At 35.8% G+C, this 12,014-nt stretch overlaps 1 protein-coding gene and 1 long non-coding RNA gene across 2 annotated transcripts; one reads left to right on the top strand and one right to left on the bottom strand.

The window, feature by feature from the left end:
* Nucleotides 1-1,895: 1,895 nt before the first annotated feature.
* On the top strand, nucleotides 1,896-3,302 carry LOC141695143 (uncharacterized). The gene is made up of 2 exons (XM_074499399.1): nucleotides 1,896-2,552; nucleotides 2,644-3,302. The coding sequence occupies exons 1-2, from the start codon at nucleotides 2,058-2,060 to the stop codon at nucleotides 3,076-3,078; spliced, it is 930 nt and encodes a 309-aa protein (XP_074355500.1). The 5' UTR covers nucleotides 1,896-2,057; the 3' UTR covers nucleotides 3,079-3,302.
* A 1,595-nt stretch (nucleotides 3,303-4,897) lies between these two features.
* On the bottom strand, nucleotides 4,898-7,290 carry LOC141698601 (uncharacterized). The gene is made up of 3 exons (XR_012565166.1): nucleotides 7,020-7,290; nucleotides 5,968-6,151; nucleotides 4,898-5,589 (listed from the first exon to the last, which is right to left on the bottom strand). It is a non-coding gene; the product is annotated as an uncharacterized LOC141698601 (long non-coding RNA).
* Between the last annotated feature and the right edge of the window lie 4,724 nt (nucleotides 7,291-12,014).

Consider the following 12,014-nt stretch of genomic DNA (forward strand, 5'->3'; position numbering starts at 1 on the left):
ACAATATGATGTTATGCTTTGAATACCGTAAATAGTTTCGATCTCGATTAAGTTTATTAATAACTAAAGATCATCAAGAATATGTTTGAATACAATGAAGAAAACATAAAAAATCAAAAAAATGCACATGTACGAGGGGGATGAATGCAATCTTGACACAACCAAACTGTGATCTACTCGTTTTGTTTCTGTCCAAAAATAAGACACCAGCTGTCAAAATGATTCATAACAACAGTATTTGCATCATTGCATTACTTAATAAAACAAAGCATTATTAGTTTGTGATTAATTTGCAATACAAATACAGACCATAAAAGGAGGGGATGATCACATGCACGCAGTTTGTAATCTGCTGGCAGAAGCAATTCCAATCATATTCTATCCAATCCTCGGCCAACAGTATCTAGCTTTCCATGTACTACTTTCTCTGAATTACAACTTAAATGCCCCCCCCCCCCCTTCTCTGAATTACTGCTATCTACTAGCATCTAGCAACTTATCCAAACCCTCTCTCTCCCACATTATTCTCGTTCTCTCTTTCTCAAAGTTGCACTTTTTTTATCGATTGGTCCTGCGGCCGTAAACGAACCGAGTTGATCGCTAGGCTCGACTTGACCCAACTCGATTCGTTAAGTAATCAACCTCGTGTTCAAATAAGAAAATATGCTCATTAAGCTTATCGAGTCGATCCGTGTTTTACAAGTGGTCGATTCGAACTCGACTCGAGACAAACTTGAACTCGACTCGAGATTGACCCGAGATCGACTCGGCTCGTTAAAAAAATCCAAATATATACATGAGCATGCTCTATTCTAAATATATACAACATTATTTTAATTGGGTAGGGTCTTGTTTGGACTCTAATTGTGAAAAAGACCAAAAATAAATAAAAAATTAACGACCAACTCGAACTCGACTCGAACCCGATCCGACTCGAAACGTCGTGAACAACTCAAACTCGACCCGGTTATTAACGAACTCGAGTTCGAACATTAAAATCTAATCGTTAAACTTTTCGAACTCGACTCGACTCGTTGAGAAAAAACTCGAACTCGTTAAGGAAAAATTCGACTCGACTCGGTTCGTTTACAACCCTAATTGGTCCAGTGTGTACTCGTGTGTATATATTAAGTACTAATTTCTTACTCCCGAGTTTTGAAAATGGTGGAAAGTAAGTGAAAGTTAAGTAAAACAGTTTCACTTTCATCTCTAATCGTACTTCCGAGTTTTTAAAAGAAACAAAAGCAGGTGGTGATAAATGTAAATTTTACATACTTTACCTTCAAAACTTTCATCCCATTTTTGAAATGAAAGTACTTTAACTCCTTATCACTTGCTTCTTTACCTAATAAAACTTGGAGAGTAAGGTCTAAATTTATGAGTTTGATGCATTTTAATTGATATAATTGTTATGAATATTAAAGGGTCCACCATTATAAAGAAAAAATATAAAACAATCAAAATAAGTTAAGTTCGTAATTTTTTTTGTTCATGAACATAGTATAAAAATCTGTTTTTTTATTTTATTTTAACATATGACAAACAAGCTAAAATAAAAGAAAAAACAATCATGAAGTTTATATGAAAGTTGATCAAAGAAATTGGTTGCTGGACTATCAACGAATCCTTAAACATTCATTTAACGGAACTATTAAAGTAATACGTGCTTTTATTTGGGAAAAATAATCGAAGCCAAATTTTATAATTATGATATAGTAGTCGAACCCTCGATCTCTCTTAAAAGCCGAACCCTGGACCTCTCTTAAAAAAACAATAAGCCGTGATATGGTGAGTAAATATAAAATACTTGTATGAAAATGTAGGCTGTAGGTACGGGGCATAATGGGTTTGTTAGAAGTGGAAGGGAGTGAAGTATTAAATATGGAAGCAAATTGGCAATGTTGAATAACAACATGTTCAATCAGCTCACATGGCCTCTCCTGTCAACTCAGTTTTGACAGCTCCATTTGTGGACAAACATGCAAATATAAATTAAAACAGGTGAAGAAACCCCCAAGAATCCCATGCAACTCTCCAACTAATTTCTTTCTTTTCTTATGGACCCCTCCTCTTCCGCTACAAGTTATCAACAAGAAGTTGAACCTGGAAGCCTTTTAGAAGAATGTTGGTTCTTTGAAAACTTGTTAACTTGTAGCAAACCAAAGATGTCAAGATGCAACTCTGATCCTTGTCCTTCCACTAATCAAGAACAGTTCTTGATTAGTAGTACTAAGCTTGTAGCTCCCAAGTTGATAAGAGCGCCATCTTTGCCTAGTAATGTTAAGGCTGCAAAAACTGTGGAGGTTATTCAACAAAATGGTAGGCATGATTCTGCAGAGGTCATGCAGTATAAGCCACAGGCACAGGCAGTACCGCCCCCTCGAAATACTTTGCTTCGGGCTCCATCTCTACCACCACCTAGTATTGGAAGAGCAGAAGAAGATGATGAAGAAGAAGAAGATCAAGAAAGTGAATTTAGATTGGGTAGATTGATTAGGCAAGCTTCTCTCAAATCCTCAGATACCTTTTTGCCTCCAAGACAAACACCAAAGGTAAACATTACTAATCCACTGTAATACCAACATTGTACAAGATCTTATTATGTTGTTGATCAGGACTTGATGTTATTTGGACTATGCACAGAGCTCTAGCACCGCGAGGCGTTCCAGAAAGAAAACACTGGTGGATGGGAACAATGGAATGGGAAATCAATACCAAATGAATCGAACAAAGAAAGGAAAACTGCCTACTGATATCCAGAAGAAAGAAGTAGAAAGGGTTGAGGCCTTAAGTGCACAATTTGAAAAACAATATTTGGAAAATAAAGTTCCAATGAACAAAGTTTCAGGCTTTGAAGAGAAGAACTGGGATGATCAACTGGAAGACAAAAAAACCAGGAGGCCATATACTATGTCTGATGCAGCACCAAGGTCTCTGATGCGTTCAACCACATCAATTCCAAAATGGGCTGCTGCTGCCGCAGAAAATGACCAGAGGTCATCACAGGATATGAAGGCACAGATCAAGTTCTGGGCTAGAGCTGTGGCTTCCAATGCGCGTGCCCCTGGAGTTCTATAACTGACTATAACCCGAAAATCATTATTTGTTCTACCACGTAACCAACGAGAAACCAAAAATAAAATGGGAAGCTAGCTACTAATCTTCTGCACTTGTTTAATATCTTTCATAATCTCGTATTCCATTTATGTTACCTTATATTTAAATCTGTTGTATTGACAAAATCGTGTACTTATGTGGATGATTAACTGGTAAAAATATTAACATGTTGATCTTCATTCTAATTGATGTGTAATATTATCAGCAAGTCTTTGTGTTTGTACTCATGCACATGGCTTTTAACGTTGTCCCCCTTGCGAGAGGTCAAGAGTTCGACTCCTGGCATGTGTGCGTGTGTGATTAAGGATGTACCAGGAGACAAACTAGTGTGACCATTACTTGCATAACAAAATTTCTTTGTTTTGGTCGGCTTGTGTTGTGTGCAATCATTTACAAAGGAAAGACAGCAAGAATTAGCGTGTTAAAGAAAATGATAGTGAGAATACATATTAAGCCAGCCTAGTTATACTTGTACAAATATACTTTAACAACATCTGCAGACGAACATGCAACTTACTGAACTCTAATGGTAAATAACAGATTTATCCAGGGGAGCATGCAGCAAAGATAAATGTAAAGCCAGGCAAATGACCACTTTGTTTCAAACAAGATCGCGATAAAGGTCCAGAAGAACAGAGTGAGCAAATTGAGTACTGCTAATTCACCTCCCCTATTTTCAAACGTTGTTCGGATATCTGCAGCTGTCATTGATCTCATTCTATACTAGTTTACTGCAACTATAGATGCACCTTTGGTCTCCAGGCTCTCTCTGATAATAAGAAAATGTTAATGATGCAGAATGTCGTAGAACTTAGGATCATTAATCTTGACTGGATCCTCCCTTTTTAAGTAATGGTTGAAGTTTGATTTTGTCCATCTGGTAAAATCTCATCATCCTCGTATTTGATCATTCCAGCTAAGGTTTCCCTAGCTAGCTTGCATTAATAAACATTAACATCTTAACTGGTTGCCAGAAGCAGACAGAATATTTTTGATTTTCATGTTTTTAAATATCCCATGTAGGGAGATTCCCTTGGCTTGGCTTCTCTGTCGACTGACAGTTGTATAATAATGATCTTTATTTATAGATTCGATGAGCTTATACTGCCTCTGTTTTTTAATATATGACGTTTGACTTCCTGGCACACATGTTTAGGAGGTTTGACCGTATAGTTAAAATTATTTTTTTCAAAAAATTCTTTTTGTGAATAAAAGTTTTGATCTCATATTTTTATTCAGAAAAAGAATTTTTTAAAAAATAATAATTCTAACTATGTAGTCAACCCTCCTAAATATGTGTGTCAAAAAGTCAAACGTCATATAATAAAAAACAGAGGGAGTATAAATTACTGGAAATTAAACTAGAAACCCGCTCTTAGGATTTCTTATAAGTATTTTAAGAGATCAGTTTAGCTTAACTGATAATAAATTCCGCGTGTTTCTTGCTGCTTTCATGAGCTATTGACCTAACTAATCTGCCTTCTTATGAATTTTCAGGTCCGTCGAATTACAGTGACAATAAGGTTGTCTAACAGTTCCTACTCAGGACAGCTCGCGATGAACTCAGTTAAGGATGAAGATGAGTGAAGAACCAAATAATATAACAGAAGTTTGAAACTGACAGAAGGTGATAGCTCAGAGAAATAATCAGCATGGATAAAATAATATAGGTTTGCAAGGATTGCTGATAATTTTACTCTGCATCAAGTTCATGGATCCAACTAGACAGCAAAGGCTTCTATAACCTATGACTAAACATGCTAAGAAACTTAACAGAAACTAAAAATCAACTGGAAAATGATATATTTTACAAGCTTGAAGGTAGTTTTAGCAAGTAAAAATTGTAATGTACAGATTTATAATTCCATGCTCATAAGCCCTGTTCTAATTTAGATTTGTTCATTCTTGCTACCGTAATCCCATGGTTACTGAGGCTAGTTCTCCACCAATCTTGTGGAAAGGAATACGGTTCAATAGTTGTTGAAATTTGTATGGAGGAGTAAGGTTCCTGTCTAAAAAATGCAAAACTGCTACCAAACATACTGTGGAGACAATCATCGGGATTGGTCCAAATATCCACATGATCAACGTGCCTGCAGTGTAAAGTGCACGCATGCCCACCATATGGGAATGACTTGCCTTTAGAATCGGCTTTTGCACGTAGAGTACCGGAATATCACAGCTTGGAATGGTTATGAGAAAAGTCGCTAGGGCATAATGTCTTGTTGTTTGTATGAAAGCAGCAAAAGAAATGAGAAAGCAAGAGAGCAGTGCAACGTACTTAATTGAAGCAATGGTTGAACTAGAGTCTCCATAAATTATGCTGCTCACAAAGATGTTTTTGTAATTAGAGCTCCCAATCCATGCTCCAATGAGTGAGCTCAGGACAAGAGAAACCGAAGATAGGGTGTTTGCTGCTGCGATGTTGCTACTAATTACACTTACACTTGTTCCTCTGTCTTTCGCATCTAGCTGAAATTTTGTAAGAGTAAGTTACAATTGGTATTATAATCAAGGGTGTTGGTCACAATCGTGTGTCCACGAACCGTTTATACAATGGGCGTCAGATCCATATTTTAAGGGCTTAGATTAAAAAAAAAATTTACCTTTCTGCAATAATTTTCAGCGGATTGGAACTTTTCCTTTTCGCAGAAAGGAGAACTTCTGATCTGCGGAAAATTATAGCAGATCGGTAAAAGAAGCTTTAATCTGGGTTTCTTGAAATATAGATTTGACGTCACTGAAACAGTGTGTTAGATAAGGCTTTTGTGGCAACCGGGTGTTAGGGAACAGGACCCAGTAATCGAATATAAGTATATGGTCTAGATGAAATATAGACTACTTTCTGACCTGCAGAGTCTTCTCGGCCCAGATTTTCTTGTAATAATCTTCGCTCCCCAGCAGTGTTGTCAAAGGATCTTTTCGATATCTGTTGAAAAGTAGTGCATGATAGGTGAACATGATCAACAACCCAATTGGTACTAGTAATCGATCCAAGTACTCTTGCTTCCACTCCCAACTCATTTCGATATGCCTGCAAGAGAAAGATCACTTATTTACCAGTATAGTTGACGTTGAGCAAAATCTTAATTCGAGTGTTGTTATTCCATTGTTTGGTAAACAGAAAGCTTCTTGACAAATAACTAACACTTATGTTAAAATAGTAGATGTGCTGCTCCTACTTGGGCTGATTATCATCATCTTTCTTGCACTAGTTTATTAAATATTTAAGATTGAGGGCAAGGAATGACAATCACAGTTAATCTACTTAATGGTACTATATAATTAAGGGCAGATATAGTTTTTTGGTATGAGATGGGCACAAGCAGAACACAAGTGGGAACGTTTTCGACAATTTGAACAAGAAGTTTCTAAGTGGGAGATTTCGTGTTGGTGATGCCCATCTGGAGTTACAACATTCAAGTTTACTTGTTCAGGCTCCCATCCAGCATAGCAGCAAACTCACAAGAACTAACAATGTCATTATCATGCATATAGAAAAATTAATTGTATGCAGCCCTGCAATCAAGATTTTTCTGATTTGATGACCAAGATGCTAAGGAACCAGTTATTCTAAAACCTCGAGGTGTTAGAGAATGACCCTTTACAGGATCACGGACGCCCATCTTTGGGGCATAATTCAAGGAACCAGTTACTCTAAAAGCTCAAACTGTTAGAAAATGGCCATTTACCGAATCTTATATTTTAACACAAGATGAGTTATTTAGATTATAATAAACATTGTCTGAGAATGTAGAAATCTCAGTATATACTACCCTAACCCTAACTATCCTTCATCATTCATAAATCAAATTTTCCATGCAAATACCAATCATGCAATTTTTCATGAAGATCGAGTAAAAGCTTCGACATTGAAATTTCATAACAATACTTAAACTAACCCGATCGATCGTGCATTTACTGAAAATTAAGAGAGCCTGGAGAACACAATTGCTGGTGTGTTGATCGTAGCCTGCAGAAGTGCAGAGAAAATTAAACTTTATCTCTCCGTCATTTCAAATGACCCATTTGCATGTTAGAATACAACCTCTGATTGTAATCACTATGTAACCCTTTGCTTTTATCTGTCTTGTATCTTGAAGTTTTCGTCTAATTGTCATTACAAGGTTAAATGTTAGGGTTCGTTAAGCCTGCATTTAGGTTCGTTAAGCCTGCCTCCTGATGTACATATTACGGATATACCATCAAACTTTTTTCTTTTAATCGGTCATCACATATTCGTTTTTTTGCTAATTAATTACATACACACCAACTCTTTTCCTCCCGTAAGAGCTACAAGAACTCAATACTGTCATTACAAATTCATTTATATTAATAATTTACTTTACGATATGATTTTCAAAAACTTTTATATAACTAAATTTGTTAACAAAGAAATGCTATTACAAAGTGTAATTTAATGACAAAGTTGTAATTAATCAAAGTTCCGTAATAAAATTTGTCCGCAGGGGTTGACTTAGTTGGTTAAATAGGGACACGGGAGGAGAATTTATGATTATGTCTCCTGAGTCAGAGCATATCGCTTAAATGCGGTTTACCTTGGTTCACGTGTTTGCAGGCTATTGCTTGAACCCGTAAGGTTTACCCAGTACGCACCCGAAGTGTAGCGGCTGCGAGTTAACTACGATAAAAATAAAATAAAAATTATTTACATATCACTAAAAACTTAGATGACCTATTTTAAATGTAATTATAAAACTAACCTTATATTTTTGTTAAATATCTTAGCAAAAAAATTATTTTAATTACTAGGGAATTATTAATAAAGGTTAAATTTAGAATATCCTCCGTTTCAATTTCACAATATCAACGATTCTACGATTATGTGTGCTTCCTATAGAAACCGCATGACTTAAAGAAAAACCGTAATAATTATATTAAAGTATCAAGTAAAAGTATCAAAGCAAGTGAAAATTGTATTATACATGTCTGTAATTCCATGCTTTTTCTTGGTGCACAAATGCAAAATCATGACAAACTAGCTTTTGAATATGATCACAGATTTGTTGCCCTAAAAACCACCAAAATACATGATAATCGGTATTTAACTCAAACAACTTTTTTTTGCCAGGTAACTCAAACAACTTGGACTTCGTGTTCATTTGTATCAGAGCTTAAGATTTTGGATGAAAAAGCTTTTCGTCTAACACCTTCAGATTTTTCTTAACATGGTATAAGAGCTAACTTGAGTACTCAGGTTCGATCTCTACCATCTCAATATTTCTCATAATTTAGCACACCAGGTGAAAATCTTAATTTGAATTTAGCTCTGGGATATATGGCAGTCAAGTATTCTATGACATTGGATTACATATGCTTAAAAACTGTACAGAATTTTACAATCGATTAGAAGATGATAGATTCTACAAGCTTGAAGGTAGTAAAGCAACTGAAAATTGTGTATACACACTGATAGTTTCATGCTGGTTCTGGACCCCTGCTTTAGTTTAGATTTTCCCCTTCTTGGTGCCTTAAACCCCTGGTTACCGAGGCTAGTTCTTCACCGATCTTGTGGAAATGGGTATGGTTGGACGCTTGTTGAAATTGGTATGGCGAGGTCAGGTTCCGGTCTAGAAAATGCAAAATCGCAACCAAAGCTACAGCGGAGACAAACATCGGGATTGGCCCGAAAATCCACATGATCAACGTGCCTGCAGTGTAAAGTGCGCGCATGCCCACCATATTGGAATGACTTGCTTTTAAAATAGGCTTTTGCACGTAGTTTACTGGAATATCGCAGCATGGAATGGTAATCAGAAATGTCGCAAGAGCATAGTTTCTTGTTGTTTGTATGAAAGCAGCAAAAGCAACAAGAAAGCAAGAGAGCAACGCGACGTATTTTATTGAAACAATGGTGGGACTATTGTCTCCATAAATGATACTGCTAACAAAGATGTTCTTCTCCTTGGAGCTTCCGATCCATGCTCCAATGAGTGAGCTCAGAACAAGAGAAACTGAAGATAAGGTGCTTGCTGCAGAGATGTTGTTACTAATAACACCTACACCTGTTCCTCGGTCTTTGGCATCAAGCTGAAATGTTCGAGAAAGTAAGTTATAATCAGGTCATATAATCAACTATAAGTATCTGACGCAGACCATAATTCTATATTCGAGATTCTAACCTGCAGAGTTTTTTCAGCCCAGATTTTCTTGTAATAATCTTCGCACCCCAGAACCGTCGTCAAAGGAAAATTTCGATATCTGTAGAAAAGAAATGCATGATAGGTGAACATGATCAACAACCCAATTGGTACTAGTAAAACATCCAAATGCTCTTCCTTCCATTCCATTGTCATTTTGACGTGCCTGCAAAGCTGAGAGCGAAAGAGAGATCGTTAAAGAGTATAAGATCTTGATCGGATCTTCCGTTACCACCTCAAGCTTTTAGATGGACCGGTCGGTGGAAACAGAGATTTAGTAATCACCAGCAAGTTAGGAGTATTCTATAATATGGTAAACTAAAAGCTGCTTACAAATTGCATGGGTTAGAAAGTGGTCCAGTTTTGGAAAAGTTTTCTACAACGTGAACAAATACAACTCCTACTTGAGCTGATATTCTTTCCTAAACCTAATTTTTATTAATTAATTAAGATTGTGGTTAAGGTAATAACTATCACAGTTTATGAGTTTATCTACCAAACTTATACAAAAAATTACTTTATTATATTAAGAAGGTGGCACGTGAACATCATGTAATATCTAAGAAGTAGCGCAAATTTGTAACAAAAATTAAAATATTTGAAAATAATCAAATAATTAGAGAGCCGTGTGAAACCTCTGATATTTTTATTGAAAGCAAACGTCTGATACTTTTAAATATGTTTGTACAAATCTATGGTAATTATCTGATTAGTCATCGGAGGGATCGAGAAGTAAAGCCGAAGAAAAACCAGGGATCTAGAACTAATTATTTAATTTGTTTATTTGTTTCTCAGTCAGGTTGTATTGTCAGTTTGAATGTTTGCGACCAATCACATTGTGAGCAAATTTATAGTTTGTTCCACCGTTATTTTATTAATAAGTTGATTATAATGTATTCAATTACTATGAACTTTGTCTTAGGAATTCATGACTTAGTCTGTCAGTGAACTATAAATTGTTTTGACAGGATTTTATCATCAAATTTATAGTTATACAAAACATGCGGTTTTTAAGGAGACTTAATAACAGTGAGTTTTGTAATGAATATATTATATAATATATATTTAACGTGTTTAAATATATTAGAGCCTATCTTCTATTCAAATTCTACTGGTCGGTAACCCGTGCGAAGCACGGGCCCGAAATTAAAATTAATAGTATCATATTATTATTTGCATAAAACTGAAACTCATAATCTGCACAAAATACAAATCTAAATATTAGATAAAATGCTGTTAAAATATGCAGTTAAAAAAATCGAAGTTAAGTGTAACTCTAAAATTTCACCGTATAGTTTTAGTTATGTATGCACCTAATTATTTACTTATACAAATCTGACATGTTAACTTACTAATACGATTATTTTAAAGTAAATCACACTTGGATGTTCAGCAACAAATAAAAATTGAAGGAAAAATAAAATTTACATAGTAGAAGTTAATTTTTCTCAGTTGAGATTTTATTACATAAAATTTAAAAATAGTTGTATAATTTTTTAGTGAGTACCAAGATTTGGTACCTAAACATGATTTCGCTTATTAGTATAAATAGTTGATAGTTGATAACCCGAAACTAAAAATACCGAATTAATATTTGTAGAGAATTATTCATAACCTGTGCGAAACACGAATTAAAATTAATATATTAATATCAAATATTAAATTGGTACTTGCAAAAAATAGTTATGTGGTTAAAAAGAATCGAATCAGTTCTGAAATTTTCTATTATAATTCTAGTTTTGCATTGTTTTACTTGATATAGAAATCTAACATATTAGTTTTATTTTTATGAAACGAATTGTATCTCTATCTTACGAATCAAATATTTGTTCTTTAGATAATTTAATATTAATTAATATTATTTGATAATTATCTTATAATTAGCCTTTTCAATATAGTTTATTTAATATTACCTGTTATACCCAAAATTTGGCATTGGATCAATGCGGGTTAAACGCGGGTTGATTAGAGTCAAACTCGGCGTTGCGTTGCGAAGGAGAAGATCAAGGTGCGCCCATATAGGTAGGACACGCCCACTTTTCATGGGAATGTTTATTAAAGATGATTATGTGGTAAGGAGGTTTTGAAAGTACCTACCTGGTGTAGAACGCGTCCAGGGATGTAGGACGCGTCCACCATGGTAGAGGTATCTAGCGGTTGTGTCCTTTAGCAATGAAAGTTGGAGCACGCGCCCAGAGATTTAGGACGCGTCCTGTCTCTGTGGAATGTCATGAGAGGTAGTTGTTGGAAGAACAATACAGGCTTCATGAAAGTCAGGACGCGCCCAATGCCTCAAGACGCGTCCTATGTGTGATAAATGCATTCTCAAGGGTGAGCTCAGGACAAAACATGCATGAAAAGGAGCAATGGAGGGTTATTTCTACTAACGTATTTGTTGCAGGTACTCTTTGAAGAATTCCCTTCTTGAGAAGGTCAAGGAGGGAGATGTTCGTGAAAAGTTTGAAGGCCTCCAGGGGTATGCCTAATGATTGAAGGCCTCCTCCTGTATTCAGCGGGTGTCCTCGTTGGGGATGTGGGGTTATTATTGGTGTGTGCTTTGGGAACTCTGTTCTTGTATTCAACGGGTGTCCTCGTTGGAGAACTTTGGACTCATCCTGCACTTTGCACCCAAGAGGTTGGGATCACCTGTCCTGCTATCTGGTGGGTTATCCTCATTCGGGGGACAGAGACGCGTCCGGTATTTGGGGTGAACTGTGGCTATACCTGTGTCCGTAA

The sequence above is a fragment of the Apium graveolens genome, chromosome 11 (genome assembly GCF_009905375.1).
Source record: "Apium graveolens cultivar Ventura chromosome 11, ASM990537v1, whole genome shotgun sequence".
NCBI lineage: Eukaryota > Viridiplantae > Streptophyta > Magnoliopsida > Apiales > Apiaceae > Apium > Apium graveolens.